The following is a 27,705-nucleotide window of genomic DNA, read 5'->3' as shown; positions in this document are numbered from 1 at the left end:
AGATTTATGAGACATAACACATTTAGTAATTAGATATTTAATGGGTAAACACTGCTTCCATGCCTACAGAATATAACTACAATTTTATGGAATAATGAGATGTCAAAATTTAAAGTGGATCTTAGTCCTCAATAATGTAATGTGTTGCAGCTTACCAGTCAAAAAATGTAAACCTGAATATCTAATGCAGCCATCAAATCTAAAGACTGGTAAGCTGCAATATGTTATATTTGTGTTCATGAGTTTTGATAAAGTTTAAAGTAGAACTAAGGGGAAAACTTTATTTTTCATTTTGGAGGAGGGTTATAGCCCCTGTCAGTTTTTTATTTGCAATCTGTGCCCAATTGGGAAATGTCCCTTAAATTCCTATCCCATAGCCAAAACCTTAGAGGAAATACTGCTACCTTGAGGAGACTGGACACTGGCAAACAAGAGCTGTAAGGACAGGATGATGAAACCTATCTCTCCCCCAGCCTCAGTTTTGTAGCAAACAATAGTAGTGGTGGCAAAACTGAAGAAAAAGGGGGACTAAAAAAGGTGTGTGGAAAACAGCCGACCCCTAGCTTGATATACTCACCTACCAGTCTGCTAACAAACCAAATAAACCTGTCTAACAATGTAGGTTAAAACAGGGGTTTGGTTAACACACATTTGCAAACGCATGTGTAAGCTGCAAGGCCAAATGCGTTTTGGTTAGTTAGCAGACTGGTGGGTGAGTATATCAAGCTGGGGGCCCGCTGTTTTACACACACCTTTTTTAGTCCCCCTTTTTCTTAAATTTTGTCATATACATGGATAGAGACGCAGAGCAATACCTGCTGATGTCTCATTTAAAGTCCCAAAACTGCCCATATTTTATATGTCATCAGGGATGGAGACGCTATGTTTTACAGGCTGGTGTCTCATTTAAAGTCCCAATTTGTCTTTACTACCTATACTAAAGGGATGGAGGTGTGTGCTTCCCAGCTGGTCATTTTTTAGTTTGCACCCCATGGCTATTATACAGCCATTCGTTTTTCAATACCAGTCATGAATGGGAGCAGGTTGGGGGAGGATCGGGCCATCTCCAAGCCCACCTGTTTCCCATCCATCCATCAGCATTCATGTGCTTCCATTGTGGAGACACTCAGGTTGAGTAGTGTTAGGACTGCAAGATACACAGGGTGCCGTGGAGAGGCCTTGCAGCTTACACATGTGTTTGCAAATATGTGTCAATCAAACCCCTGTTTTTAACCTACATTGTTAGACAGGTTTATTCGGTTTGCTAGCAGACTGGTGGGTGAGTATATCAAGCTAGGGGCTGGCTGTTTTCCACACATCTTTTTTAGACCCCCTTTTTCTTCAGTTTTGTCATATACAGGGATGGAGATGCAGAGCAATACCTGCCTGTGTCTCATTTAAAGTCCCAAAACTGCCCAAATTTTATAAACAATAGTAGTGGTGGATCCTAAAAAAACAGTGGAGGGGAGGTAATGTACCCCAAGAAGAGGATTTTGTGGTATTTTCTTAATCAAACTTTAAGGGACACAGGACGACTATTCAGGTACATATGGATGTTCAAAAGCAGCCCAACTCAGGGCAACACAGCAAATGAACGGCTAACAGGCCCACAGAAGCCAACAGGTTAACAGAGGGAGCTCAGCAGAGTCCATAGAGCCACCCAAAGAGCCTTATGACCAAAGCCAGCTTCAACTAGGGTATGAACATCCACCTGGTAAAACTTAACAAGTGCGTGAACAGAAGACCAACTGGTAGCCTTGCAAATCTGAGAAACAGATATCTGATGAAGAAAAGCTCAAGGGCACTAACTTACCTAAGATCACAGGTTTTAATATCAAGTTTCCAAATCCACTTAGGGATGGACTCAAACAGCATAGATGTCAGGAAAGGAATACAGCTAATACTCAATCTTGTGCAGCTAACGAGCTTGGGCCAGTATCCAGCATGCACTGACACACCGGTCTGTGTGCCAGTGCGCATTAGCATACATGTCCATTGCCACACACCCTTGGCATGCCTAATGCTTCTTTGAACCTTGAACCTCTGTCATCGCATTTAGGGGTGCTCGGACCAGAGCTTTGAGCATGAGGGAAGCTCTCTCGTCAGATCGGCCCCCAACCAAAGTACATGACAGTGGACCACATCCAGACAATGGAGTGAAATCTCCTTTGGAGGTTTTGAAGCAGCACAAAGGGAAGGTAAAAAAATGTCCTGATTCGGGTAGAATGGAGAAACGACCTTGGAAAGTAAAAGGAGTTTGAAACTCAGAACAACTTCATCCTTATGTAGCACAAGAAGAACACACAGCACCAGGTTGAAATCCCACAGAGTTACTAGGGAACATAACAATGTGTTCAGCACCCTGCACAGAGGCTTTATTAAGGAGTGAGAGGCAAGAGGTCTCAGAAAAAGAACTGCTACAGGTGAGAGATTTGCCCCCTGAGGGTATTTGAGGCTAAACAAAGATCCACACCAGACTGGAGAAAAACCAGGATTCCTTCCACTGGGTACTTTCAGGGATAAAATTTCCAGATGTGATGATAAAAGTGCGGGATGTCCATTTCCTATCTTTTAAGAGTGTAGGAACAACTGAATCTGACAGGCCCCTGTCCCTCAAGACTTTAGCTTCAACAGCTATGCCATTAAAGCCAGCATTCAACAAGCAGGGTGACCAGTCTGGATCTGGAGTTAAACTTGGTCAGTTTGTTGTTGAACCTGGAAGCCAGGAGGTCCATGTCTGATGTCCCTTACCTTAAACAAGGGTCTTGAAAGAACTTTTAGGTGAAAGGATCACTCTTCACAGTCCACACAACCACTGAAGAAGCCCACCTGCAAATTGCCTACACCTGGAAGTGCAAGACAGACAGGGCTGGAAGATAAAGCCCTGTCTGCACCAGAATTGGGTAGACTTTTCTTTAGCGGCAAGACGTTTGGATCCTCCGTGGTTGATGTGTGCAATTACTCTGGTATTGTCTGACTGAATTGTGGTCAGATTACCTAGCAGTTGAGAGGGCCAGTCTTGGGGGGACCCTCAACTTGCTCTGGGCTTCAAATGATTTAGTAGGAGAGCTTCCTCTGGTACCAAAAGGATATCCAGGACTCTGCCCCAGCCCAATGGGCTGACATCAACTGTGAGAACCTTCCAGACCAATGAGAATAAGAAATTTCCCCAACTCCAGCGCCAAACTCAATAATCTCCAAGCCTTGTTTTGTGGCTCAGGCATATGTGAAGGTCCAGTGATGGAGCAATGTAACCTAATAATAATGGTTGGCTATTTAAATAGGACCTGAAGTCTAGGAGAAAAAAACAGAAAAAGGCTAGTGGATGACCAATGTTAATTCGGCAGCAGTTTGCCAGCACTCTAGCAAGAAGATTTGTAACATCAGATGCCACTTTGGATCAGAGGAAAATTTTACTCCTGATGGATCATTGTTGTAATCTCATCCTTGCAAGACTTGCAGCCAGAGGCATCTTTGGGTAATATCTGCCCACACATACAAGAGTGCCTAGGCATTCTCAGAGACTGGATAGTGCACTGCTGCTTCTTTGCATACCTTTAATGTAAATGGTAGGTTTTATGGACTGCTGTAAACTCTCATTTAACTTACTAACTGTTCCCTATAAAAGATGAAATTTTCACATCTTCAGTTCAGTTGCTGCTTAAAATCAAAAGATGAGGGTTTGCAGGTAAAAAAATTGGCAGAAAGGAGAGTGTTTGTAAACCTCTAAAGTAAAACAACTAATGTGTAAACATTAATGAAAAATTCCTTATAAACTATGCTAAAATGAAGGAAAAGTCCAATGTGAATAAAATCACTTCAAAACCGCCACCATCTCTAGTGCTCCATCCACCAACATACAGGTCTGCTTACCATAAACTCAGACCTCAACACACAAGATGTCTTAGACTTAATGTAAACTACAGGTCCTAAACTCAACTCTACAAAATGTGTCAATGTACACATAAGCATTTAAGATAGTTTAGGAGCTGCTGCAGTAAGGGGAGGTTCAACCTCCTTCTCCTGAGTCCTGAACACGGAAGAATCATGTTCAGGATAGGAACGTTTTGACCGCCAGCTGCAAAACATGGCAAAATTGAAGAACAATTTTGCATTTCTCTGTGGCTGGTGGTCATAATAGGCTATGTGTATGTGAAGCCAAACAGCCCTTTGTAAAAAAGAACTCTGATCCCAGGTGGATGGATGGATGGATAGCTCTCTCCTCTGTTTGGAATGGCAATGCCTGCACACAATACAATATATCCTTATATGTAGAGAAAGAGCAGAGAGAATTCCCACAAAGTCTATTAAAAAAATAAGGGTATACACACACAAGTCAAAGCAAAAAAGGTCAGATCGCAAAAGACAGCCGCTCATCTGAGCCGGCATGATGTTGTAACCACTAAGCTCCGCACCTACGCATTTCATCCTACAGGATGTCTTCCAAGGGGGGTCCTAGTCCTTCTATAGTGTGTGTTATCTCAATCCAAAGCATTGAGTTTGATTTCTAGATTTTCTGTCCTTCCACTGCTATCTGCTCGAGTCACTTCTCATCATTTATTATGATACCAAGAAATCCCGGGGGTTACGTTGCCCTTCTCCAACACACACCAAATGATTGACAGCCTCAGTTGTGCACGTTTCTCTATGAGAGTGTGTAAGGGGGGAGGGAGGTGTGTCCATTGCCTCTATTTAAATCTTAGATTACACTCCGATATTCTCGCTGTACTGTGCAGTGTTTGACATCAGATCCTCGCCCCATTCCTCTTGAAGCTCAGGAATGCTGTGTAAACTGGGCGCTTTTTTGTTTAGTCTCTGTGTATCATCTGAGCAGCCCCAAACCTCCTTCTTGGGCCCTCCTCTGGCGCTCCTGGCTGCTTCTTCTTCTGTGTCACACTGCCTGCGTCCATAGACACAGATAGTGCGTCTTGGCCCTGCCCCCCACTGCCTCATCACAGGATTTGACTGACAACAGCGGGTGCCAATGACTCCCGCTGTTCTCAGCCAAGCCTGTGAGATCAGGGAGAAGTAAGAGAGCTGCTACAGATGGGCACAGCGCTGGATTGAGTAAGGACTATGGTAAGTATAAGGGGGGAGATGGGGAGATACTGCTGCCTAAACATTTTTTACCTCAATGCAAGGAATGCATTAGGGTAAAAAATTTTAGGCTTTAGAACCACTTTGAGCAACCATTTGCATTTCTGTCTTGACTGCTAGAGACAAAGACACGCTACAGGAAAGTGCTAAAAGGAAAACCCAACATATTTACAGTAGTGATTGACCAAAATTGTTTTTTTATTGCCGATACCGATATTTTGGTCATCGAATATCGGTATCGACTGATATTGGCCGATGTTTTCGTAAATTTTTCTTTGACAGGTACTGTTGTTGAGGGATCTGGGGGTCTAAAAGACCCCAAATCCCTCCTCTGCACTTAAAAGCATTCAAAACGCCAAGTTTGGCTGTTTTGAATGCTGTAATTTTTTTGAATTTGGCGCAGAGTACCCGGAAGTGATGTCATGACATCACTTCCGGATTTTTACACGGAGACCCGGAATGCGGCTTTGATCGGGTCTTCTCTTCAGGGGCCATGCAGGCTGGTTGCCCGGGTCTCCCGGTGGGACAGGAGATGCGGGCGAGCAGCGGAAGGCAGCGGGAGGGGGGCGTCCCCTTTCGCTCCTTGTAATGACAGCCGAGCGGCTTCTCAGCCGCATTGCTTGTCATTACAAGACAGCCAACCATTGGCTATGGACGGCGGTACCGGGGTGATGCCTCTAGATGCAGGCATTACTCCGGTATAAGCACTTTCCCAAAATATCGGCAATATCGGGAACCTCAGGGGCCAATTCCGATATATCGGGTAAAGTGCATATCGGCCCCCGATATATTGACTTTGCCAATAATCGGTTGATCCCTAATTTACAGCCACCTTCCCTGCACTCCGACAGGGCCCCCGAAGGCCCCAGAATGTATAGGTGAGCTTTAATTTTCCAGCATCTAACAAGATCAGTTTGGTGTCCCTTATTGAAACAGCAGCTTTTTTTTACACACAACATATTTTTATGTTAATTCCAGGATTGTCATGTGGCCATATTTTTTGTTTTCCAGAAAGTATCAGGGAACCCTCTGTGTCTTTGGAGTTAAATGGTGATGGATTGCCAGAGTGTAGAGCCAGTGGTCATGGTTCACCAGCAAATATCTCTTGGATTCCACTTCCTGATGACATAAACGTGACAACCACCAAAAATCCAGATACCAGCTGGACGGTGATCAGCACATATAGGATCAATGATATCAATGTCACCTCTGTCATCTGTCTGGTTTCCCACCCTACATTTAAAGAGCCCTGGATTCGGACCATTTCGCTGACAAAATCCAATACCTGTGAGTATTTGGGAACCTTAAGGCAGACAACAGATGGTTGTTACAGTATCAACATAACACATTTCGGTTGGATTTTGAGGTACTGACATTAAAGGGAAAATCCGCTAAAAACAAATTGTTTCATATTTGGGTGGGCAACCAGCTTCACTCCTCCCACTTTGTGTAAGATTACGCAACTGCACTTCAATTCACTCAAAAGTTATATTTTAGTTATAAATGGAGCCTAGTAAATTGATTCAGCCCATGTGTGCCTTGGATACATCAACAGTGAGATCTTTCTGCCATAATTCCCAACTCTGTCCATCTTGGAGTTTTGGGTGTTCCTGCAATGGTTCCCTGTAGACTCGAATGTGACTGTAACCCTAGTGTCTCTAGTATTTCAGTACCACCCCAATAGAGAGGTTCATTGTTAGAGTTATACCTTAATAAGTATATATACGTTGCGGGTTTGAAATGGTTTACTGGGGTTATGGCTGAAGATATTAGCCATAACCACGGTATCATTTTTTACAGCCAGTGGCTGTTTTTCTAATGAAAGCACTCCATGTGGCTCATGAGATGCTGAAACGCTTTCAGAAGTGGCGGTGTCTCATAGACTTACCATTTCCGCCGATTTGCCCGAGAAACAATTCAACGGTGCGGCTGGCTGGTGCCAGAGGCGATCAAAGAGTAGATCCTCTTTGATCGCCTCTGTGGCCTTGGAGGACCGTAGCAACATCATGACGTCACTTCCAGTCCCAGAAGTATATATATATATATATATATATATATATATACACACACCCCTCATATTTTTGTAAATATTTTATTATATCTTTTCGTGTGACAACACTGAAGAAATGACACTTTGCTACAAATACAAAAGTAGTGAATTTACAGCTTGTATAACAGTGTAAATTTGCTGTCCCCTCAAAAGAACTCAACACACAGCCATTAATGTCTAAACTGCTGGCAACAAATTTGAAAACACCCCTAAGTGAACATGTCCAAATTGGGCCCAATTAGCCATTTTCCCTCCCCGGTGTCATGTGACCCGTTAGTGTTACAAGGTCTCAGGTGTGAATGGGGAGCAGGTGTGTTAAATTTGTTGTTATCGCTCTCACTCTCTCATACTGGTCACTGGAAGTTCAACATGGCACCTCATGGCAAAGAACTCTCTGAGGATCTGAAAAAAAGAGTTGTTGCTCTAAATAAAGATGGCCTAGGCCAGTGATGGCAAACCTTGGCACCCCAGATGTTTCGGAACTACATTTCCCATGATGCCTATGTACTCTGCAGTGTAGATGAACATCATGGGAAATGTAGTTCCAAAACATCTGGGGTGCCAAGGTTCGCCATCACTGGCCTAGGCTATAAGAAGATTGCCAAGACCCTGAAACTGAGCTGCGGCACAGTGGCCAAGACCATACAGTGGTTTAACAGGACAGGTTCCACTTAGAACAGGCCTCGCCATGGTTGACCAAAGCAGTTGAGTGCACGTGCTCAGCATCCTATCCAGAGGTTGTCTTTGGGAAATAGACGTATTAGTGCTGCCATTGCTGCAGAGGTTGGAGGGGTGGAGGGTCAGCCTGTCAGCACTAAGACCATATGCCGTACACTGCATCAAGTTGGTCTGCATGGCTGGCGTCCTAGAAGGAAGCCTCTTTTAAAGATGATGCACAAGAAAGCCCACAAACAGTTTGCTGAAGACAAGCAGACTAAGGACATGGATTACTGGAACCATGTCCTGTGGTCTGATGATGGTCTGATGAGACCAAAATAAACTTATTTGGTTCAGATGGTGTCAAGTGTGTGTGGCAGCAACCAGGTGAGGAGTACAAAGACAATTGTGTTTTGCCTACAGTCAAGCATGGTGGTGGGAGTGTCATGGTCTGGGGCTGCATGAGTGCTGCCGGCACTGGGTAGCTACAGTTCACTGAGGGAACCATGAATGCCAACATGTACTGTGACATATTGAAGCAGAGCATGAACCCCTCCATTTGGAGACTGGGCCACAGGGCAGTAATCCAACATTATAAGGCCCCAAACACACCCCCAAGAGGACCACTGCCTTGCTAAAGAAGCTGAGGGTAAAGGTGATGGACAGGCCAAGCATGTCTCCAGACCTAAACCCTATTGAGCATCTGTGGGGCATCCTCAAATGGAAGGTGGAGGAGTGCAAAGTCTCTAACATCCACCAGCTCCGTGATGTCGTCATGGAGAAGTGGAAGAGGACTCCAGTGGCAACCTGTGAAGCTCTGGTGAACTCCATGCACAAGAGGGTTTGCACATTTTCACTTAGGGGTGTACTCACATTTGTTGCCAGCGGTTTAGACATTAATGGCTGTGTGTTGAGTTATTTTGAGGGGACAGCAAATTTACACTGTTATACAAGCTGTACACTCACTACTTTACATTGTAGCAAAGTGTCATTTCTTCAGTGTTGTCACATGAAAAGATAGAATAAAATAATAATAAAGAGGTCCTGTCATCCTTTTTTTTTATTACAAGGGATGTTTACATTCCTTGTAATAGGAATAAAAGTGATAAATAAATAAATAAAAAAAAGTAAAATAAATAAGAAGAAAAAAAATCCCTCCATGCTCGTGCGCAGAAGCAAGCGCATACGGTAGTCAGGCACCCACATTTAAACGGTATTTGCACCACACGTCAGGAACGAGGTACCGACGCAGGTTATTGCCACGAATGTTAGAGCAAGAGCAATAATTTTAGTGCTAGACCTCCTCTGTAACTCTAAACAGGCAACCTATAAAAAAATTTAAAACGTTGCTTATGGTGATTTTTAACCACTTTACCACCGGAGGATTTTCCTGCTAAAAGACCAGGGGTTATTTTGCGATTTTTTACTGCGTGACTTTAACGGACAATCGCGCGGTCGTGCGACGCTGTACCTAAACGAATTTCACGTCCTTTTTTTCCCACAAATAGAGCTTTCTTTTGGTGGTATTTGATCACCTGTGCGATTTTTTGATCACGCGCTATAAACAAAAAAAGAGCGTAATTTTTGCAAAAACAACAATATTTTTCACTTTTTTTATATGAAATTCCCCCAAAAAAAAATGTAAAAATCAAAATTTTTTAAAATTTTCGGCCAATTTGTTTTACGCTACCTATGTTTGGTAAAAAAAATCGCAAAAAGCGTATTTTGATTGGTTTGCGCAAAAGTTATCGCGTTTACTAACAAAGGGAAAGATTTTTGTCATTTTTGGTGTTTTTTTTTTTAACGAGTAATGGCGGCGATCTGCGATTTTTTTTGCGGTACTGCGACATTGCGGCGGACAGATCGGACCCTTGACTGACATTTTTGACACTTTTGGGGGTACCAGTGACATTACTGCAGTAATCAGTGCTATATATATGCACTGTTACTGCAAAAATGACACTGGCAGGGAAGGGGTTAACAGTATTGGACAGGGAGGGGTTAAGTGTGTCCTAGGGGCGTGATTCTAACTGTGTAGGGACAGGTCTACTAGTGTAAAAACAAAGATCAACAGTTCTACATAGTAGAACTGTTTGATCTTCACTTTTACACAGGGAGAACTGACAGGTGGCTTGTTTACACAAGCCGCTCTGTCTTTCTCCCGCTGTAGCGGCGATCGTAGTGTGACCGGCGGACATCGGGTCCGCCAGTCACACTCCCGCACTCCTCCGTGAACGAGCCGAGGCGGGCGCGCGCCTCGGCGGGCGCGCGCCCGCCCGCTATTGGCTCTGGAAGGAGTGACAGGCGAGCGACGTAGACCTACGTCACTCTGCCTGGCCGGGGCCGACTGCCGCAGTAAATATACTGTGCGCAGTCGGCAAGCGGTTAAGTAACGTAGTATGTCGCCATTCCACAAGCATGCAAAATTTAAAGCGTCACAATTGAGGTATGTATTGTGTGTTTTTATTTTTTTTTTTTGTTTTTTTAATTCATTAAAGTGTATCTTTTCCTAAAAACATTGCGTTTGCAAAACCACTGTTCAAATACAGTGTGACATAAAAAATTGCAACAATTGCCATTTTATTTCCCAAAACTGTAATTTTGGGGATTATATGGAATTTTCCAGCAAAAAAAAAAAAAGTGATTTAAACTTGTAAACAAAAAGTGCCAGAAAAGCCTATTCTTCAAGTGGTTAACTCATCATTAGAAAGGGATGCATGCAGGAAAGCTTTTTTTTTTTTTCTTTTTTAGCAAACTCTACCTGCCAGTAGATGCAAAAATACTGTTATTATCTAATATGGAAGCCTAAGATGTACTCTATAGTGAATAAAGCATGCCTCTGAGTAAAATGTATTAGCCTACATAAGGAATATTTTATTTGTCTTCCTTTAGGTGAGTGCAAGAAATCGGTGGGCTTTGTCTGGATCATGGCTGCATTTGTTGTCTTTGTTGTGAGCGTTATTGGATTGTGTGTCTACACGACACTCAAAATTAAGGTATTTACTGTTCTCGCAAACCTGAATTTTTTTTTCATGGTCTAATATACGCTTGTAGTCGGGGGCAGGTAAAAATAGGGTAGCACCCTCCTAGATAGATGCTAGGTTAGGTCAATTTAGTTCTTTAGCTCTCCTGTAATCAGTGGAGCGGATTGTCATTGCTCTGGTCTGCTCTGTATTTCACTGGCTGTGGGTTTGGCTGCCTCCCCCTGCCTTCTGGACAGTTCTGGAAAATAGTGGGCTGGATGAAGCAAATCAGCAGCTGAATATTTATTTTGTCTCAGCCAAACCCTAGGGAATGGTGCCCAGGTGGTGTCTGGGAGTAAGCATAAATAGCCTAAACATATTGGACTAGGTGGGACTTTAGATGAGACCCAAGCTGGTGTTGCCCGGCGTCTCCATCCCTATAACAAAGAAAAAAAGAGGTTTGAAGGATTGTAAGAGGTGCATGAAGGTCAGCCAGCCCCCAGTCTGATGTACTCACCCTCCAGTCTGTCACCAACCAAATAAAACCTGTCTCTTGGTACAAAGAACAGGGGTTTAGTTGACACACATTTGCAAACGCATGTGAAAGCTGCAGAGCCACTTCACGGCACCCTGTTTAAATCTGCAGTCCTACACTCTTAATTTAGTGTCCTCACACTGGAGGCACATGGCTGCTAATGGGTGGATGGGGAAACAGGGGAGAGGGAGACAGCCCAACCTCCCCCAACCCCTCCCCATGCACGACTGGCTGTTGTCTCTAAGACTCAAATAATTAGGTTATAACCATGGTGCAAACTGGATGAGACCAGCTGAAAAGCATTACACCTCCATCCTCTTGGTGGATGCAGTATATAGATAAGAAGGGATTTTATGTATGGGGCATGGCCTGTAAAGCTCAATGCCTTTGAAATCCCTAATTTCCTTTGGGACTTTATATGAGACAAGCAGGTCATGCTATTGGTCTCCATCCCTGTATACGGAAAACACTAAGGTCAAATCAAAACTGCATCCACCAAAAACACACGAAAATTGCACGGTGGGACTTTATATGAGGCACCAAGCTGTAAGCAAGGCGTCTCCATCCCTGGTTGCTTAAACATATTGGACTAGGTGGGACTTTAGATGAGACCCAAGCTGGTGTTGCCCGGCATCTCCATCCCTATAACAAAGAAAAAAAGAGGTTTGAAGGATTGTAAGAGGTGCATGAAAGTCAGCCAGCCCCCAGTCTGATGTACTCACCCTCCAGTCTGTCACCAACCAAATAAAACCTGTCTCTTGGTACAAAGAACAGGGGTTTAGTTGACACACATTTGCAAACGCATGTGAAAGCTGCAGAGCCACTTCACGGCACCCTGTTTAAATAGCCTAAAGCCTGAAGCAGCCTTATTCTTGTCCTGTAGGAGAAGTTCCCAGCCTAGAGGGCTGCTGCCCTCTAAGGTGGCCCAGTTGGCATTTACCAAGAGCTCATCACTCACTGTGCATAGCTGGGGGGGGGCCTATTCTGCTGTTAATTCTTTGAGAGCTCTCGGTAACTGTGCCAGGAGCTCTCAGCACAACTTTTTTTGCAATATTGCACGCAAATATGCGGCCGCTCAGTGCCAAGTCCCACCCGCTAAGAGGCCTGGCCTGGGACATTGCTGGTGGTGTCCCAGTGCTGCACGTTTTATGTCCTACTGCTAAAAGAACTGTTCTCAGAAGTAGCTGCAAAGGGAAGATTGTCTTTACATTCTTGTTCAGTGTTGTAGAGTATCCCGCAACTTCCCTAAACCCCATCCAAGGTAATCTGCAATAAACTTAAAAAAGGCAATCCCGTAGATGGTTTCTCCTCTTGATTGACAGAGGAGCTGAAGCACCAGCTCGGACTTCTTCACCCTACTCTCCCACTGTAAATAATGCAGGCTTTGTATGTGCCCGTTTTCCTTCCTTGCCCTTCCCACCAGAGTGAACCACGTGTCTGTGCTGAATTACATAGGTGCTGCTGATGTTAACTGGATTGGATCCAATAAGGGGAAAGGAGAGTCAGAGCCAATAGGAAACATCAGAAGAGAACTTACTGTGCTGCAGAGCATCGTGGGAGTTGTAGTTCTTTAAAGGGGCACTGCACCATCCTTGTGTATGGAGACCTATGACTGCTGGACTTTTAGTCCCACAATCTCCTGCACCAGAGGAGAAGCGTTTTACTGCTTTTCCTGGGATCAGATTAAGATACTGTCTCTTATGGAGAGAGGACAGTGTGCTGAGAGGATCTGCTGTGAGATGTGCTGAAGTCACCTCAGAGAAAAGAGCTCCACACAGAGAGGTCCTGGTGCTGGTTCCTGACTGCTCACTTCAGATCCAAGTCTCCCGGATCTGATGCCTGGAACTGCCAAGTGGGTGGACTGGGACATGATGCCTGCCAGGATTAATGAGAGGACAACACACATTTGACCCCCCCATACTATTCACTGCTTAGACCGTCCCTCACCTAGCCTACAGCTACAGATCCACTCACTTCTAAAGGAAAAGACTCTCAAGCACTTTTGTTAGAAGGGCCCCACCGTAAGCCGGCCAATGCTAGGCACCTTTAACATGGGGCAGACTCTGTCAAGCAGATCCGCCTGCTCAGCAGAGAGTCTGTCTGCTGATCCCTCCTGAGTAGGCGGATCTACTCCGTGGTGGTTAGTTTACTTAAAATCTGGTTTAATACTGTCATAATACAGTTAAACCTTCCGGTTATAGGCCGTCGTGTAAGTTATTTAATTTGGAAACTTTGAAGTATTTACTTGCTACATATCATGTATCGGGGTCAATTTACTAAGCTTTACCGCATGGGGCACGGGTATCATGTTACTCATTTGCAAAAATTATCGCATGCGGTAAATTAAGTCCAAACCATTTTTAAATAACGATTTTTGCAATAAACAACGAGAAAAAAAATTGTCAGTAAATACCAGAGGTGGGGGACTCGAGTCATATGACTTGACTTAAGTCAGACTTAAGTCACCAGTTTGAGGACTTGAGACTTGCTTGACTAAAATTAATAAAAGACTCGACTTGACTTTGACTTGGTATTCATGACTTGAGACTTGACTTTGACTTGAGACGTATGACTCAAAATGACTTTACTTTTTTAAGTTATTAAATATTTGCATTTTCTCAAGATGTGTTAAAGCAAAATGAATGTGCCTGTTATGTTTCTGACACCACAGTCACTTAAAGCACCTCAGTGTGTTCTGATTTTTAGGACACTGGCTGTTTAACAATGGAAATACTTAACATGTTTTTAGTGACTGTGGTGTTGAAACATGACCGGACGAAGGATTTTGAGCTGTTTGGGCATTCAAAGTGTTTCTTTAATATGCCAAGAAAAAAGCACTAAGCAGTTTTGTTAATGTTGAAAACAAAACAAAACCTTTCCTGACCACTGACTTTTAACTGATTTAAAGGTGAAAATTGGGGTAGATCAGTATTTTGACTTGATTTGTGACTTGACCAAAATAAATGACTTGACTTGATTTGCTTTACTTCTAGCAGGGACTCGACTTGACTTGCTTGCTTTTCGTCACAGTAACTTGGGACTTGCTTGAGACTTGAAGGTTAAGACTTGAGACTTGCTTGTGACTTCACTTGCACATGTGTGACTTACTCCCATGTCTGGTAAATACCGCAAAAAATCATGCGGTAACCTGGTAAGTCTAATTCACAAACGAAACAGGAACTAAAAAAAGGTGCGATAATTAAAACCACGCTTTTAGTGGCAGTAACCAGTGTGGTACCAGAAAGAGGGGCCTATTCCAACCCTAAGAAAGGGGCATTTCACCCACCGAGAGCATAATTCCACCCACAGAACACCCACAGGAAGGGGTATTGTTCCACCCACAGAAAGGGGTGCAATACTACCCTCAGAGAGGGATCTAATTCCACCCACAGAGGACCCACACAAAGTTGACACTATTCCACCAGCAGTGGATACACAAAAATGTGGTATTATACATCACGAATACACAAGTATTCATTTATTTATTTTTTTAATTAAATTAAAAAAAAAAGGGCACAAGGTGCAGTGCAAATGAAATGCAGACATCGGCTGAAATTCACGATCAAGAACTTTTTTAAAAAAAATAATAATAATTTTTTTTTTTTTATTTTTAACCACTTGCCGACTGCCTAACGCCGATCTACGTCGGCAGCCAGCCCCTCACAGGCAAAGTGACGTAGGGCTACGTCACTAGCCTGTGAGGGTCTAGGGAGCGAGCGCGCGCCCCCGGAGGCGCGCTCCCGCTCCCGCGTGGTCACGGACCCCCCGCGCGTGTGACCGGCGGACCCGATGTCCGCCGGTCACTCGGCGATCGGCGGGGGAGAGGGAGAATGTCAGGCAGCTTGTGTAAACAAGCCACCTGTCATTCTCCTTGCTGTTAGGATACTGATCACTCGGATCTAGTATGTAGATCCGTTGATCAGTGTCCATACAGCTCAAGCCCCAGCCAATCACAGTAGAAAGCACGCCCCTAGGGATACACACAGCCCCTCCCTCCCAAATAAAGTTAACCCCTTCACTACCAGTGTATTTTTACAGTAACAGTGCATATATATAGCACTGATTACTGTAGAAATGTCACTGGTAACCCCAAAAGTGTCAAAAATGTCAGTCAAGGGTCCGATCTGTCCGCCGCAATGTCGCAGTACCGCAAAAAAAAATCGCAGATCGCCGCCATTACTCGTTAAAAAAAAAAACAACAAAAATGACAGAAATCTTTCCCTTTGTTAGTAAACGCGATAACTTTTGCGCAAACCAATCAAAATACGCTTTTTGCGATTTTTTTTACCAAACATAGGTAGCATAAAACAAATTGGCCGAAAAAGTAAAAAAATTTTGATTTTTAAATTTTTTTTTTGGGGAATTTCATATAAAAAAATGTGAAAAATATTGCTATTTTTGCAAAATTGACGCTCTTTTTTTGTTTATAGCGCGTGATCAAAAAATCGCACAGGTGATCAAATACCACCAAAAGAAAGCTCTGTTTGTGGGAAAAAAAGGACGCCAAATTCGTTTAGGTACAGCATCGCACGACCGCGCAATTGTCCGTTAAAGTCACGCAGTGCCGAATCGCAAAATACCCCCTGGTCGGAATGGGGGTAAAATCTTCCGGGGCTTAAGTGGTTAAGTAAACGTTGTTTACAAAATGGCAAAAATGGAGTATGTCAACCATGGCAATAGCTTTAGCTAGAAGTGACCTGTTGAAGTGGCTACTGTAATACTTTTGGTTATATACACCATTACAACAAGTTAAACTACTTCCTGCAAACCCATGTACATGTACATTGGCTTGCAGAAGTGGTTGTACCGGGGTAATGCAGGCATCATCCCGGTATAGTTTTTAGAGCCGGCGGTCGCCTTTCAGAAGATAACAGCTGATGCGGCTCAGCTGCCGATCGGCCGTTATCCCAGCGAGCGGGAGGGGACGTCCCCCCTTTCCTCCGCCTTCCGTGGCTCTGCCTAGGTCTCCCATCCCACCTGGAGTCCTGAGAAATCAGCCACCACATCCACCAGCTAGGTTGGAGTCCCGAACAAACCCGGATTCAGCTTCAAGCGGGTCTCCGATTATGTAACCCGGAAGCGACATCACAACGTCACTTCCGGTTTACTCGGCTGCCAATTGGGCCGATTTTAAAAAAATTTCAGTATTCAGAAATGCCGATTTCAGTATTTTGAATACTTTGAAGTGCAGTGGAGGGGTTTGGGGTCTTTTAGACCCCCGATCCCTTCCATAAAGAGTACCTGTCACTGCCTCTTACTGTCACAAGGGGTGTTTACATTGCTTGGGACAGCAATAAAAGTGATCAGATTTTTTATTTTTTTTAAAACTGTTAAAATAAAAATTAAATAAATAGGAAAAAAATAATAATTTAAAGCGCTCCCGTCCCCGTGAGCTCACGCACGAAAGAAAATGCATAGGTAAGTCGTGCCAGAAAATATAAAAAGCTGTTCAAACCACACATGTGAGGTATCGCCACGATCGCCAGAGCGAGAGTAATAATTCTAGAAAAAGACCTTCTCTGTAACTCTAAATTGGTAACCGTTATAAAATTTGAAAGCGTCCCCTATCGAGATTTTTAAGTACCGGATTTTGTCACCATTCCACAAGTGTGCACAATTTTAAACCGTAACATGTATATATTTACTTGGCGTGACATCATCTTTCACAATATCCAAAAAAAAAATTGGGCCAACTTTACTGTTTAGTTTTTTAAAATGCAGTGAAATGTATTTTTTCCAAAAGAATTGCGTTTGAAAGACCGCTGCGCAAATACCGTGTAACAAAAAATATACATATATAATGTTTGGGGGTTTTTAAGTAATTTTCTAGGAAAAAATACTGATTTTAACTTGTAAATAACACGTCAGAAAAAGGCCTGGTCCTTAGGTGGTTAAACTTGAATAGGAACATGAAAAATAAATAAAAATGTTTTTCAAAAATTATAAAGAAAAAAAAAAATTGACAATTTTTCTTGTTTCCTCAATATAAACATAGGCAGCACAGAATTGGGCCAAAACCATAGAACTATCTGGTAAAGAGCACGTTCAACAGCTCTAGTAGGCCATACATTTACAAAAAAAAACACCTTTTTATAAATGTATGGCATGATAGATTTAGTAAAGGAGCTCAACACAGCTACATAGTTACATAGTTAGCGAGGTTGAAAAAAGACAGTCCATTCAGTTCAACCTATGATGAGTGTGTGTGTGTGTTTGCAGTTAACAGTACATTGTATACCCCTGTAAGGTGTGGTCGTTAAGGTGCCTGTGCTGTTACACCAATATGCAAGATATAATATAATGCATAGTTGTGGCAATGTCTATATAATTAGGCATTATACTGCCATCTTGTGGTTATTTCGGTTGTTGCACTTGCCTTTCTCTTCTGTATTCCCTCCTGTCCCCTCTCATTCATGATGCATTTCCTGTTCCTGCTCCTTTATGCTTGTGGGGATAGATATGGCCACATCTGTCTAGGCCTTCACACAATCTGCTCGCATCCGGGAACACATTACCATGTTTTGACCTGCAGATACTAACCTTCAATCATCTGCCACATTTTGTTGTCTGCTATACCTACTGCTTGCAATAAAACCTATGTGGATAGAAGGAAATGGTGTCTGGTGAGTTCAGCTATCTGATAACGATTGTCGTGGTAATTCTATCACCTTATACAGGCCAGGAATAGGTCTCAGCAAGGGATATGTCACTATTACAACAATTGGAGTCAGACTAGTGCCCATCTAATAGTTTTTTTAAACTATCGATGCTCCCTGTTGATACCACTGCTTGTGGAAGAGAATTCCACATCCTTACCGCTCTTTATGCAGTTTAAGGTTAAACCGTTTCTCTTCTAATTTTAGTGAATGGCCACATTTCCCAAATTCCCTTTCGCTGAAAAGTTTGTATCCTATGCTATGGTCACCAGTACGGAATTTGTACATTGATATCATATCTCCTCTCAAGCGTCTCTTCTCCAGAAAGAATAAATTCAACCAGAGTCTTGTATAAAGGGAGAATTATCGTTTTATCTCAGGAGGGAATCTCCTTTTTTATACATGCCAATATTCTGTCATCGCACTAATTTTGACATCTGTCATCGCACTAATGTGAACCGGGGCTTAATAACAACAAATAGACGTTATGCTGCAAATATAAGCCTCCCAAACATGGCAGTTTTGCCGGCCATAGACTCAAAGCTTGAAGATCTGATTACTGATTGATTTAGATTGATCCTCAAAGTTTTATCGTCCACATTCTGTACATAGGTGAATAATTTTCAGTCAAATATTTATCAAACTCAAACTAAAATTTTGTCAAGAGGATGATGTTTCAGTCCTTAGGAAACGTGGATCTTTAATTAACTAACCTTTGAAGTTTAAGTATTCAAATATGGCAGAGGGCTTAGGGCAGGCTGGAGAACTGTATTCCTGGGCAGGCGTCGGGATCCCTTATGTGTGGATAGATAGGGGGGTCACTAGAATATTGTGCAGCTGCGTTGACCATAAAGGCTTGGAGAGCTGGCCTCACTATATTTGTTGTAACTGATAGAATCCTCCCATCACTGGCTGGAATTATTAAATCTCTTTCATCCATGTATAGAAGCATGGGTTTTGGAAAAATTCTGGATGTAAATAAAACAAATAAACGGATGAAAAACCCCCCACTTGAAGTGCTCTCAAAGGAGGCATATATGTGACATTATTAAATCGTCTCACAGTCACAACCGAATACCGTATGTACTTGAGCATAAGCCGAGTTTTTCAGCATTTCCTCATGCAGTGCTGCGGGCATGGTACAGGACATTCTCCTGTACCATGCCCGCAGCACTGCATCACCTGTACCATGCCTGTACCTACTGTGCCATGCCTGTACCTACTGTGCCATGCCTTTACCATCTCCTACACCATGACCTGTGCCATGTCTGTAACATGACCTGTGCCATGCCTGTACCATGACCTGTGCCATGCCTGTACCATGACCTGTGCCATGCCTGTACCATGCCTGTACCATGACCTGTGCCATGCCTGTACCATGACCTGTGCCATGCCTATACCATAACCTGTGCCATGCCTATACCATAACCTGTGCCATGCCTGTACCATGACCTGTGCCATGCCTGTACCATTACCTGTGCCATGCCTGTACCATGACCTGTGCCATGCCTATACCATAACCTGTGCCATGCCTGTACCATGACCTGTGCCATGCCTATACCATAACCTGTGCCACGCCTGTACCATAACCTGTGCCATGCCTGTATCATAACCTGTGCCATGCCTGTATCATGACTTGTGCCATGCCTGTACCATGACCTGTGCCATGCCTGTACCATCTCCTGTACCATGACCTATACCATCTCCTGTACCATGCCTGAACCATCTCCTGTACCATGCCTGAACCATCTCCTGTACCATGCCCGCAGCCCCTGTTTTGTGTCTTGTGGTGGTCCAGTTGGGTCCGGTAGCTGCTGCATTTCCCACCCTAGGCTTATACTCAAGTCAATAAATTTTCCCGCTTTTTTGTGGTAAAATTAGGGGCCTTGGCTTATATTCAGGTCGGCTTATACTTGAGTATATACGGTAATAACTACCTGCCATTCCCACATCTCCAAGTCCGGATGGAAGGCACAAGAGAAAGAGGGAGAAAAGTTCCCAATCCAGGGGAGCCACAGCTCAGCAGCCCAACAGCCCCAAAAACGATCCCACCTATAAGTATCCAAAAGAGTACCAGGCAATCACTAAAATCCTAAATATTAAGTGCCAAAATGCCTGAATTTGCCATTCAAGAGAAGACATACCTTTCCTCTCACAGTCTCCAGTGTATCCTGCAAGGCATATATGTAAAGCCATATATTATCACTTATATGAAGCATATTATGTGATTATAATACATGACTGTCTTTTTCATACCTCTTTAGTGCAGTGTCTTTCTGGTCTTTTTGGTGCCCTGAGGAAGCTATAAACTGCGAAACACGTTGGCTTACCGGGGACCGTCAGACTGCACACATGTTTAGATCCCAATGATTTGGTATACTGTATCAACCACCTACAGTGGAAATGATAGATCTAATTTTTATGTATATGTTTATGTAATATGTGGTGTCATGTTTTTTGTCTTTTTTAGTTCTTAACCGCCTTAGCGGTAAACCCGAGCGTGACTCGGGGTAGAAATTTTCTGCTATTAGCGGTATCCCCGAGTCACGCTCGGGGTCAATGGGCAGAGCGTGCAGACAGCGCAGCGGAGCTTCTCTTACCTTATCCTGGCGATCCAGCGATGAGCTCTCATTGCTGTGACCGCCAGCGAGATCTCCGCCGCTCGTCTGTCGGTAGGAGGACTTCCTAGTTCCGTTCCCTGCAGCAGCAATGCTGCATGGGAGCGGAACTAGGGAGGGAAATTCAAAAAAAAAAAAAAAAAAAACGTTGCACAAAACACATAACACATTTTATATTATATATATATATGCATATATATATATATGCATATATATATGCATATATATATATATATATATATATATATATATATATATATATATATATGTATATGCAAATATATATATATATATATATATACATATATATATATATATGTATATATATATATATATATATATATATATATATATGTATATATATATATATATATATATATATATATATATATATATATATATATATATATATATACATATATACACACACACACATATATATATATATATATATATATATATAAAATTATATTATTGATTCGATTATAATTCATGCGTTTTATATATATATATATATATATATATATATACACACACATATATATATATATATATATATATATATATATCTATATACACACATATATATATAATATATAGTGCATGAATTATAATCTAATCAATAATATAATTTTATTATATATATTATATATTAAATAATAAAATAATATTATTGATTCAATTATAATTCACTTGTTTGTGTTTCAAATTTATCACATCTGGGATGTCTACTAGAGTCTTGTTTTGGTCAGGTTTAAGTCAGTAATTACTAAGAATTGTAGGCCTATAATACATAACGCCAAATTTCCATGAAAAGAATTGTACCGCTTTTGGAACAGAATTCCTGACAGAATCATACCGCCAGGGAGGTTAATAAAGCTGTATATATTTTTTAACAAAAGTGTGAATACTGCGCCCAGAGCCCACCCTTTTTTTGAAGCCTATTAGAGCCTCTGGCTCTAATCACGTGCTTAAAAAAAAAAAAAAAAAATCCCCTATTGGAATCCATGCGTCCGGCGCCCTGCCAGTAGATTAGGGGGCCGGACGCATGGATGGGGGGTGGCGCCCCTGCGCCCACAATGGACGGGCCGCCACTGGTGATGTGACTAAAGCTATAGGAAATGTTGTAAGCTTTAATAACAATGTTATCTACCTTCCATTTCTCTTCTGTGAACTAGAAAAACACCTCCTATGTTATAGTGAAGAGTAGAGGGGAGTCCTAAACCCCAAATCCTAAAACACTTCCTGTCCTAGGGTGACAACAATACTCTTCCATTGACCAAGTACAGTGAGTGAGTGTTGTCTCCCTAGGACAGGAAGTGCATTACTGGCAGGATCACCAGGTCGAAATAAAAAATAATAATAATGCAGGAGTCACATAATGCCAGGGCAACGTATTACATTTTTGTTTTGCTGTTTACCTATGCTCAAAGTGAGTGGAATCAAAACGCGTAACACACATACTTGCTCTCCTTCTAGAAATTCCTTGCCCCTGGCTGTCATGATCTTTTGTATGTTCTCTTATAGGAAGAAGATAATAAAGTCCATACATCTGTTTCCAGAGAACCTGAATAGCTCTGCTTCATGACAAGACCCCACCAGTTCTTTAGACTACAAACTCTTCATTTAGTGAAAAAGTTGATAACGGTTTCAGAATTTTATACGTACCTGGCTGTCAGCATGGTGGCCTAATTACTTCCCACACAATTTGGTGGAACCTTCAACCACATCGGGACCATTGGAGCATTTTGTGCTGGAGGAAACTGGAACAATCCCAACTCATCCTCATATCAACGGCTGTTCTGCAAGATTCATGACAGTAAATCTAATTTGACCAAACCAATCAAACCAGAGATTGGCCTGCACCAAGCCATTTTGGATATTTAAAAATGTAATACACTGAGTTAGTTAGAACCAGAGGTGGGGGACTTGAGTCACATGACTTGAGTCAGACTTAAGTCACCGGTTTGATGACTTGAGACTTGCTTGACTAAAATGAATAAAAGACTCGACTTGACTTTGACTTGGTATTCATGACTTGAGACTTGACTTTGACTTGAGACATTTGACTCGAAATGACTACTTTTTAAGTTATTAAATATTTGCATTTTCTCAAGATGTGTTAAAGCAAAATGAATGTGCCTGTTCTGTGTCTGACACCACAGTCACTTTAAACACCTCAGTGTGTTCTGATTTTTAGGACACTGGCTGTTTAACAATGGAAATACTTAACATGTTTTTAGTGACTGTGGTGTTGATGACCAGACGAAGGATTTTGAGCTGTTTGGGCATTCAAAGTGTTTCTTTAATATGCCAAGAAAAAAGCACTAAGCAGTTTTGTTAATGTTGAAAATAAAAAAAACAAAACCTTTCCTGACCACTGACTTTTAACTGATTTAAAGGTGAAAATTGGGGTAGATCAGTATTTTGACTTGATTTGTGACTTGACCAAAATAAATGGCTTGACTTGCTTGACTTTTAGCAGGGACTCGACTTGACTTGCTTGCTTTCCGCCACAGTAATTTGGGACTTGCTTGAGACTTGAACATGTGTGACTTACACCCATGTCTGGTTAGAGCCTACATTTTTTAACCACTTACCGCATACTAACGTAGGCCTACGTCGGTAAACTTTGCGGTAGTGTACCGGGATGATGCCTCTAGCTAGAGGCATCATTCCGGTACCATGGTTTGAAGCCGACGGTTGGCTTTCCCTCGGTACCGACCGATGCGGCTCGGGAGCCGCTCGATCGGTACCCGGGGGGGGGCGGGAGGGGACGTCCCCCCCTCCCACCGCCTTCCGTGGCTTTGCTCGGGGCTCCCGTCCCACCGGGAGCCCCGAGCACCCAGCCGGCACGTCCGCCGGCTGGATGGAGTCCCGATGAATGCCGGAAACGGCATCGGTCGGGTCTCCGTTGACGTAACCCGGAGGCGGCATCTATGACGTCACTTCCGGGTTACTGTGCTGCAAAAGGCGGCAAATTTGAAAATCGGCTGTATGCAAAAACGTTTTGCATACAGGGAAGTGTAGTGGAGGGGTCTAGGGTCTTTTAGACCCTCGATCCCTCCATTAAGTGTACCTGTCACTACATATTGCTGTCACAAGGGATGTTTACATTGCTTGTGACAGCAATAAAAGTGATCAGATTTTATTTATTTTTTTAAAACTGTAATAAAGTTAAAAAAATAAATAAAATAAATGGGAAAAAAAAAAAAAAATTTAGCCGCCCCCGTCACCGTTAGCTCGCGCACAAAAAAAACCGTATACGCAAGTCGAGCCGCAAATGAAATCGCTGTTCAAACCACACATGTGAGGTATCGCCGCGATTGCCAGAGTGTGAGAAATAATTTAAAAAAAAGAGCTACACTCTAACTCTAAACTGGTAACCATTAAATAAATTTAAAGCGTCGCAGATTGAGATCTCTATTGACCGTAGTTTGTCGCCATCCCACGGGGGGCGCAATTTTAAACCGTAACATGTTGGGTATCTATTTACTCGGCGTGACATGTTCTTTCACAATATACAAAAAAAATGGGCTAACTTTACTGTTTAGTATTTTTTAAATGCAGTGAAATGTGATTTTTCAAAATTTTTCCAAAAAAATGGCGCTTTATAGACCGCTGCGCAAATACCGCGTGACAAAAATTATTGCAATGACCGACATTTTATTCTCCAGAGTCTTTGCTAAAATAATATATATAATGTTTGGGGGTTCTAAGTAGTTTTCTAGGAAAAAATACTAGTTTTAACATGTGAACAAAAAGTGTCCGAAATAGGGCTGGGGCTTAAGTGGTTAAGGAGCAAAGCCTAGCATAGCATTTCTCAACCTTTTTTCAGTCTCGACACCCTTTAAAAGTAAGAAAAGTCCTGTGGCACCTGCACATTTGTCCCATGGGTGGAAGTGCGGGTGTTTTAGGAGAGTGCCAAGGTTATAGAGGTGAATGGGAGCTCAGCGGTATGAACAATATTAGGTAACCGGTGGTGTTATGGGGTATTTACAGCAGCACACCCCCAAATGTATATAAGAAACCAAATAGTAAATATGGGGTTTTAATAGTGCTTTCACTTTGCAGGAAGGAAACAAAAAAAAAAAAAAAGAAAAAAATACACAAACACAATAGCTGTACATTAGTATAACATTAAGGGCCGGTTCACACTGAGGCAACACGACTCCTTACTACTTTGGGGGCAACTTGTGCATTCCCATGCACGACGACTTCGGAGCGACTTGCATGGACTTCACATAATGGAAGTCTATGCAAGTCGCTCCGAGGTCGCCCCGAAGTAGTACAGGACCCTATTTCTAAGTCGGAGCGACTTGTGTCGCTCCTATTAGAACGGGTCCTGTAGCGGTCAATGGACCGCAAGGGAGCGCGACTTGTCAGGCTGACAAGTCGCCGGACAAGTCGTGCTAGTGTGAACCGACTCTAAGGCGTGTAGGAGCGATGTATCCTGTAGGGTGTTTTCATTTGAGTATATGGTATTGACCATGGATGCTGTATGTGACTAAATTATGCACTTGATGATGAAGTGCTTCCTATTACTTTTATATTAATGTACAATAAACTACTGTGTTTTTATATGTATACAGTAAACCCCCGCTCCATCGCGGTTCCGTTTTTGCGGTCCCGGTATATTGCGTTTTTTTTCTGTAATGTTATTTTACTAATTAAATCATTGAAAATGAAATATTTTTGTGTTTTCCATAGCTCTTGCTCCGTCTCTCAGTATCTTTTATGTGTTTAAATGAGTTTCTATTGTTTTAAAAGTGTGTTTAAAGACCTTAAAATGCTTTTAAAAGTACAGTGACAGTAAAAAAAACATGCCTACAGTGTATTTTAATAGGGTATTTCTATTCGCGGATTTTCACTTTTCGTGGGTGGGTCCGGAACATAACTCCTGCAATGGAGGGGGGTTTACTGTATTGCGCTTTTTGATTCTTTCGTGCAAAGTGTAAGCATCCCTAAAGCCCCGTACTTTACTCTCCTATTTGATTTCTTATGAAAGTCAGAACAAAAAAGTAATATATTGCAGCTTTTTTTTTACAATTCTTAAAGCAGAAGTAAACCCCAGGGCCATCTTACCAAATGGGCACACTAGGCAGTTGCCCGGGGGCCCCACCTACCCAGCGACCCGGCCCCAGCCAAGCATTAGTCCCGATTCCTGTGTACATCCAGCCGCAGAACTTAGCAGGTAGCAAGCACCTGTCCACCCTGCGCTGCTGTCAGGCCACTTGGGCCATGGAGGGGGAGCCCACAACTGCAGGAATGCCTGTCCGCCTCCACAGGAACAGGCACACACAGGACAGTCGAGTCTGACTCCCGTTTGTGTGTGTTCACCCCGGACCCAGCCGCCGAACTTGGAAGCTGTCATTAGCCTTGCAGTGCTGTACCAATAAATATGGCCTTTTGCATAATTTGCATATTTATTATCAGAGGTGATTGTGCAGGCGGGACCCCAGTGCACTGCATTGCCCGGGCCCTTCAATGCTCTTAAGATGCCACTGGAAAACCCATTGATTTGGCCTTTTCCCAAAACAGTTACGTTCAAGGCATGTCATGCATGATAACTTTTAATTACTATTTTGTGCAGTTTAACTCTTAACCGATTTATCAAGGCTTAAAAGGTCTTGGCTGATCACATGTGTAGCACCAATTTTTTTTTACAGAAAATACAGGTTTGACAAACAGCAGCGCAAATCTAAAGAAATTGGCAACGGCCACAGTTTATTTTCTACAGGCGCTCCCCTTTCAAAAACGATATAATCTTCAGATCTACTACCGTAGTCAAATAGCTATCTCAGATTTAACCAATAATAAAAGGCTGGGGGCAGCCAATTAGAGACTTAGGCTGTGAATAAGGAGGAGCCCATAATATTCGACTTAGATCGGTATTGTGATGCCATCTGTAATTGGGTATTTCCTGGGTCTATATGTTCTGAAGTATTAATGAAGTGATGGTTAAAAGACAGCTGTTTACATGGGCACTGTAGATATGTAATATAGATGTACAAGGATTGTAAAGACATGGATGAGAGAGTTTGGGGTGGAGGAACTTGACTGTCCTGCACAGAGTCCTGATCTCAACCTGATAGAAACACCTTTGGGATGAATTAGAGCAGAGACTGCGAGTCAGACCTTCTCATCCAACATCAGTGTCTGACTGATTCTTCTGGAAGAATGGTCAAACATTCCCATAGACACTCTCCTAAACCTTGTGGACAGCCTTCCCAGAAGAGTTGAAGCTGTTATAGCTGCAAAGGGGGGGCCAACTCAATATTGAACCCTACGGACTAAGACTGGGATGCCATTAAAATGCATGTGCATGTAAAGGCAGGTGTCCCAATACTTTTGACAATATAATGTACATATATATATATATATATATATATATATATATATATATATATTTAACAGAATCCTGTAATAATAACTGACTTTTCTGTTATGTTTTAGACCCAGTTATGTGAAATAGAAATTCTCTCTCTTGAGATCCAGAATTTGCAGGGACAATGCAAGGAGTTGCAAACCCAGCTGAAATAATTTCAGAAGGGAGTGTTAAAATTCATAGGTTAGACGGGCGCATATTACTTGCCTTGCCCCGGGCGCTGACAACCCATGCTACGCCACTGTATATATATATATATATATAGTTAATTTATTTCAGCAATTCAATTCAAAAAGTGAAACTCATATATTTTATATAGATGCGTTACACACAGTGATATAGTTCAAGCATTTATTTCTTTTAATTTTGATGATTATGGCTTACAGCTAGTGAAAACCCAAAAATCAGTATCTCAGAAAATTTTACCTGGCGGTGGAGGCTTTCTTAGCTCATCACACTTACATTCTTATCCCACCCCCTATGCCCCTCCACATCCGCGGGTGAGACGTTTTTTCTGGGGAGCTTTCTATCCAATTGTTTTGGTGGTGGATCTCTCTGTGGTGACGGCCCTGGATGCCCTTTGATGTTCCATATTGGCATGCACTTTATGTTTTTGACGTTATACATATATGCATTTGAATTAATAACAAATGTTTGTTGTCGCTGTATCATACAGGCACTGTACATTGACACATTCTTATTCCCCTGAAGAAGCGGTGCATCACTGCCCGCGAAACATGT

At 42.5% G+C, this 27,705-nt stretch overlaps 1 protein-coding gene across 1 annotated transcript in view; it reads left to right on the top strand.

The window, feature by feature from the left end:
• Positions 1-27,119, top strand: part of LOC309546611 (uncharacterized protein) — a gene marked incomplete at its 3' end in the record, with an annotated part of 85,479 nt that extends 58,360 nt beyond the window's left edge. The window contains exons 3-5 of the mRNA XM_082246350.1: positions 6,109-6,384; positions 10,697-10,800; positions 27,033-27,119. Of these exons, the coding sequence (XP_082102476.1) occupies positions 6,109-6,384; positions 10,697-10,800; positions 27,033-27,119 (467 nt within the window). The remainder of the gene's footprint in view (positions 1-6,108; positions 6,385-10,696; positions 10,801-27,032) is intronic.
• Between the last annotated feature and the right edge of the window lie 586 nt (positions 27,120-27,705).

Source organism: Pelophylax lessonae (assembly GCF_965119305.1).
Source record: "Pelophylax lessonae genome assembly, chromosome: 2".
NCBI classification, from domain to species: Eukaryota; Metazoa; Chordata; class Amphibia; order Anura; family Ranidae; genus Pelophylax; species Pelophylax lessonae.
This window is presented reverse-complemented; position numbering and strand designations above follow the sequence as displayed.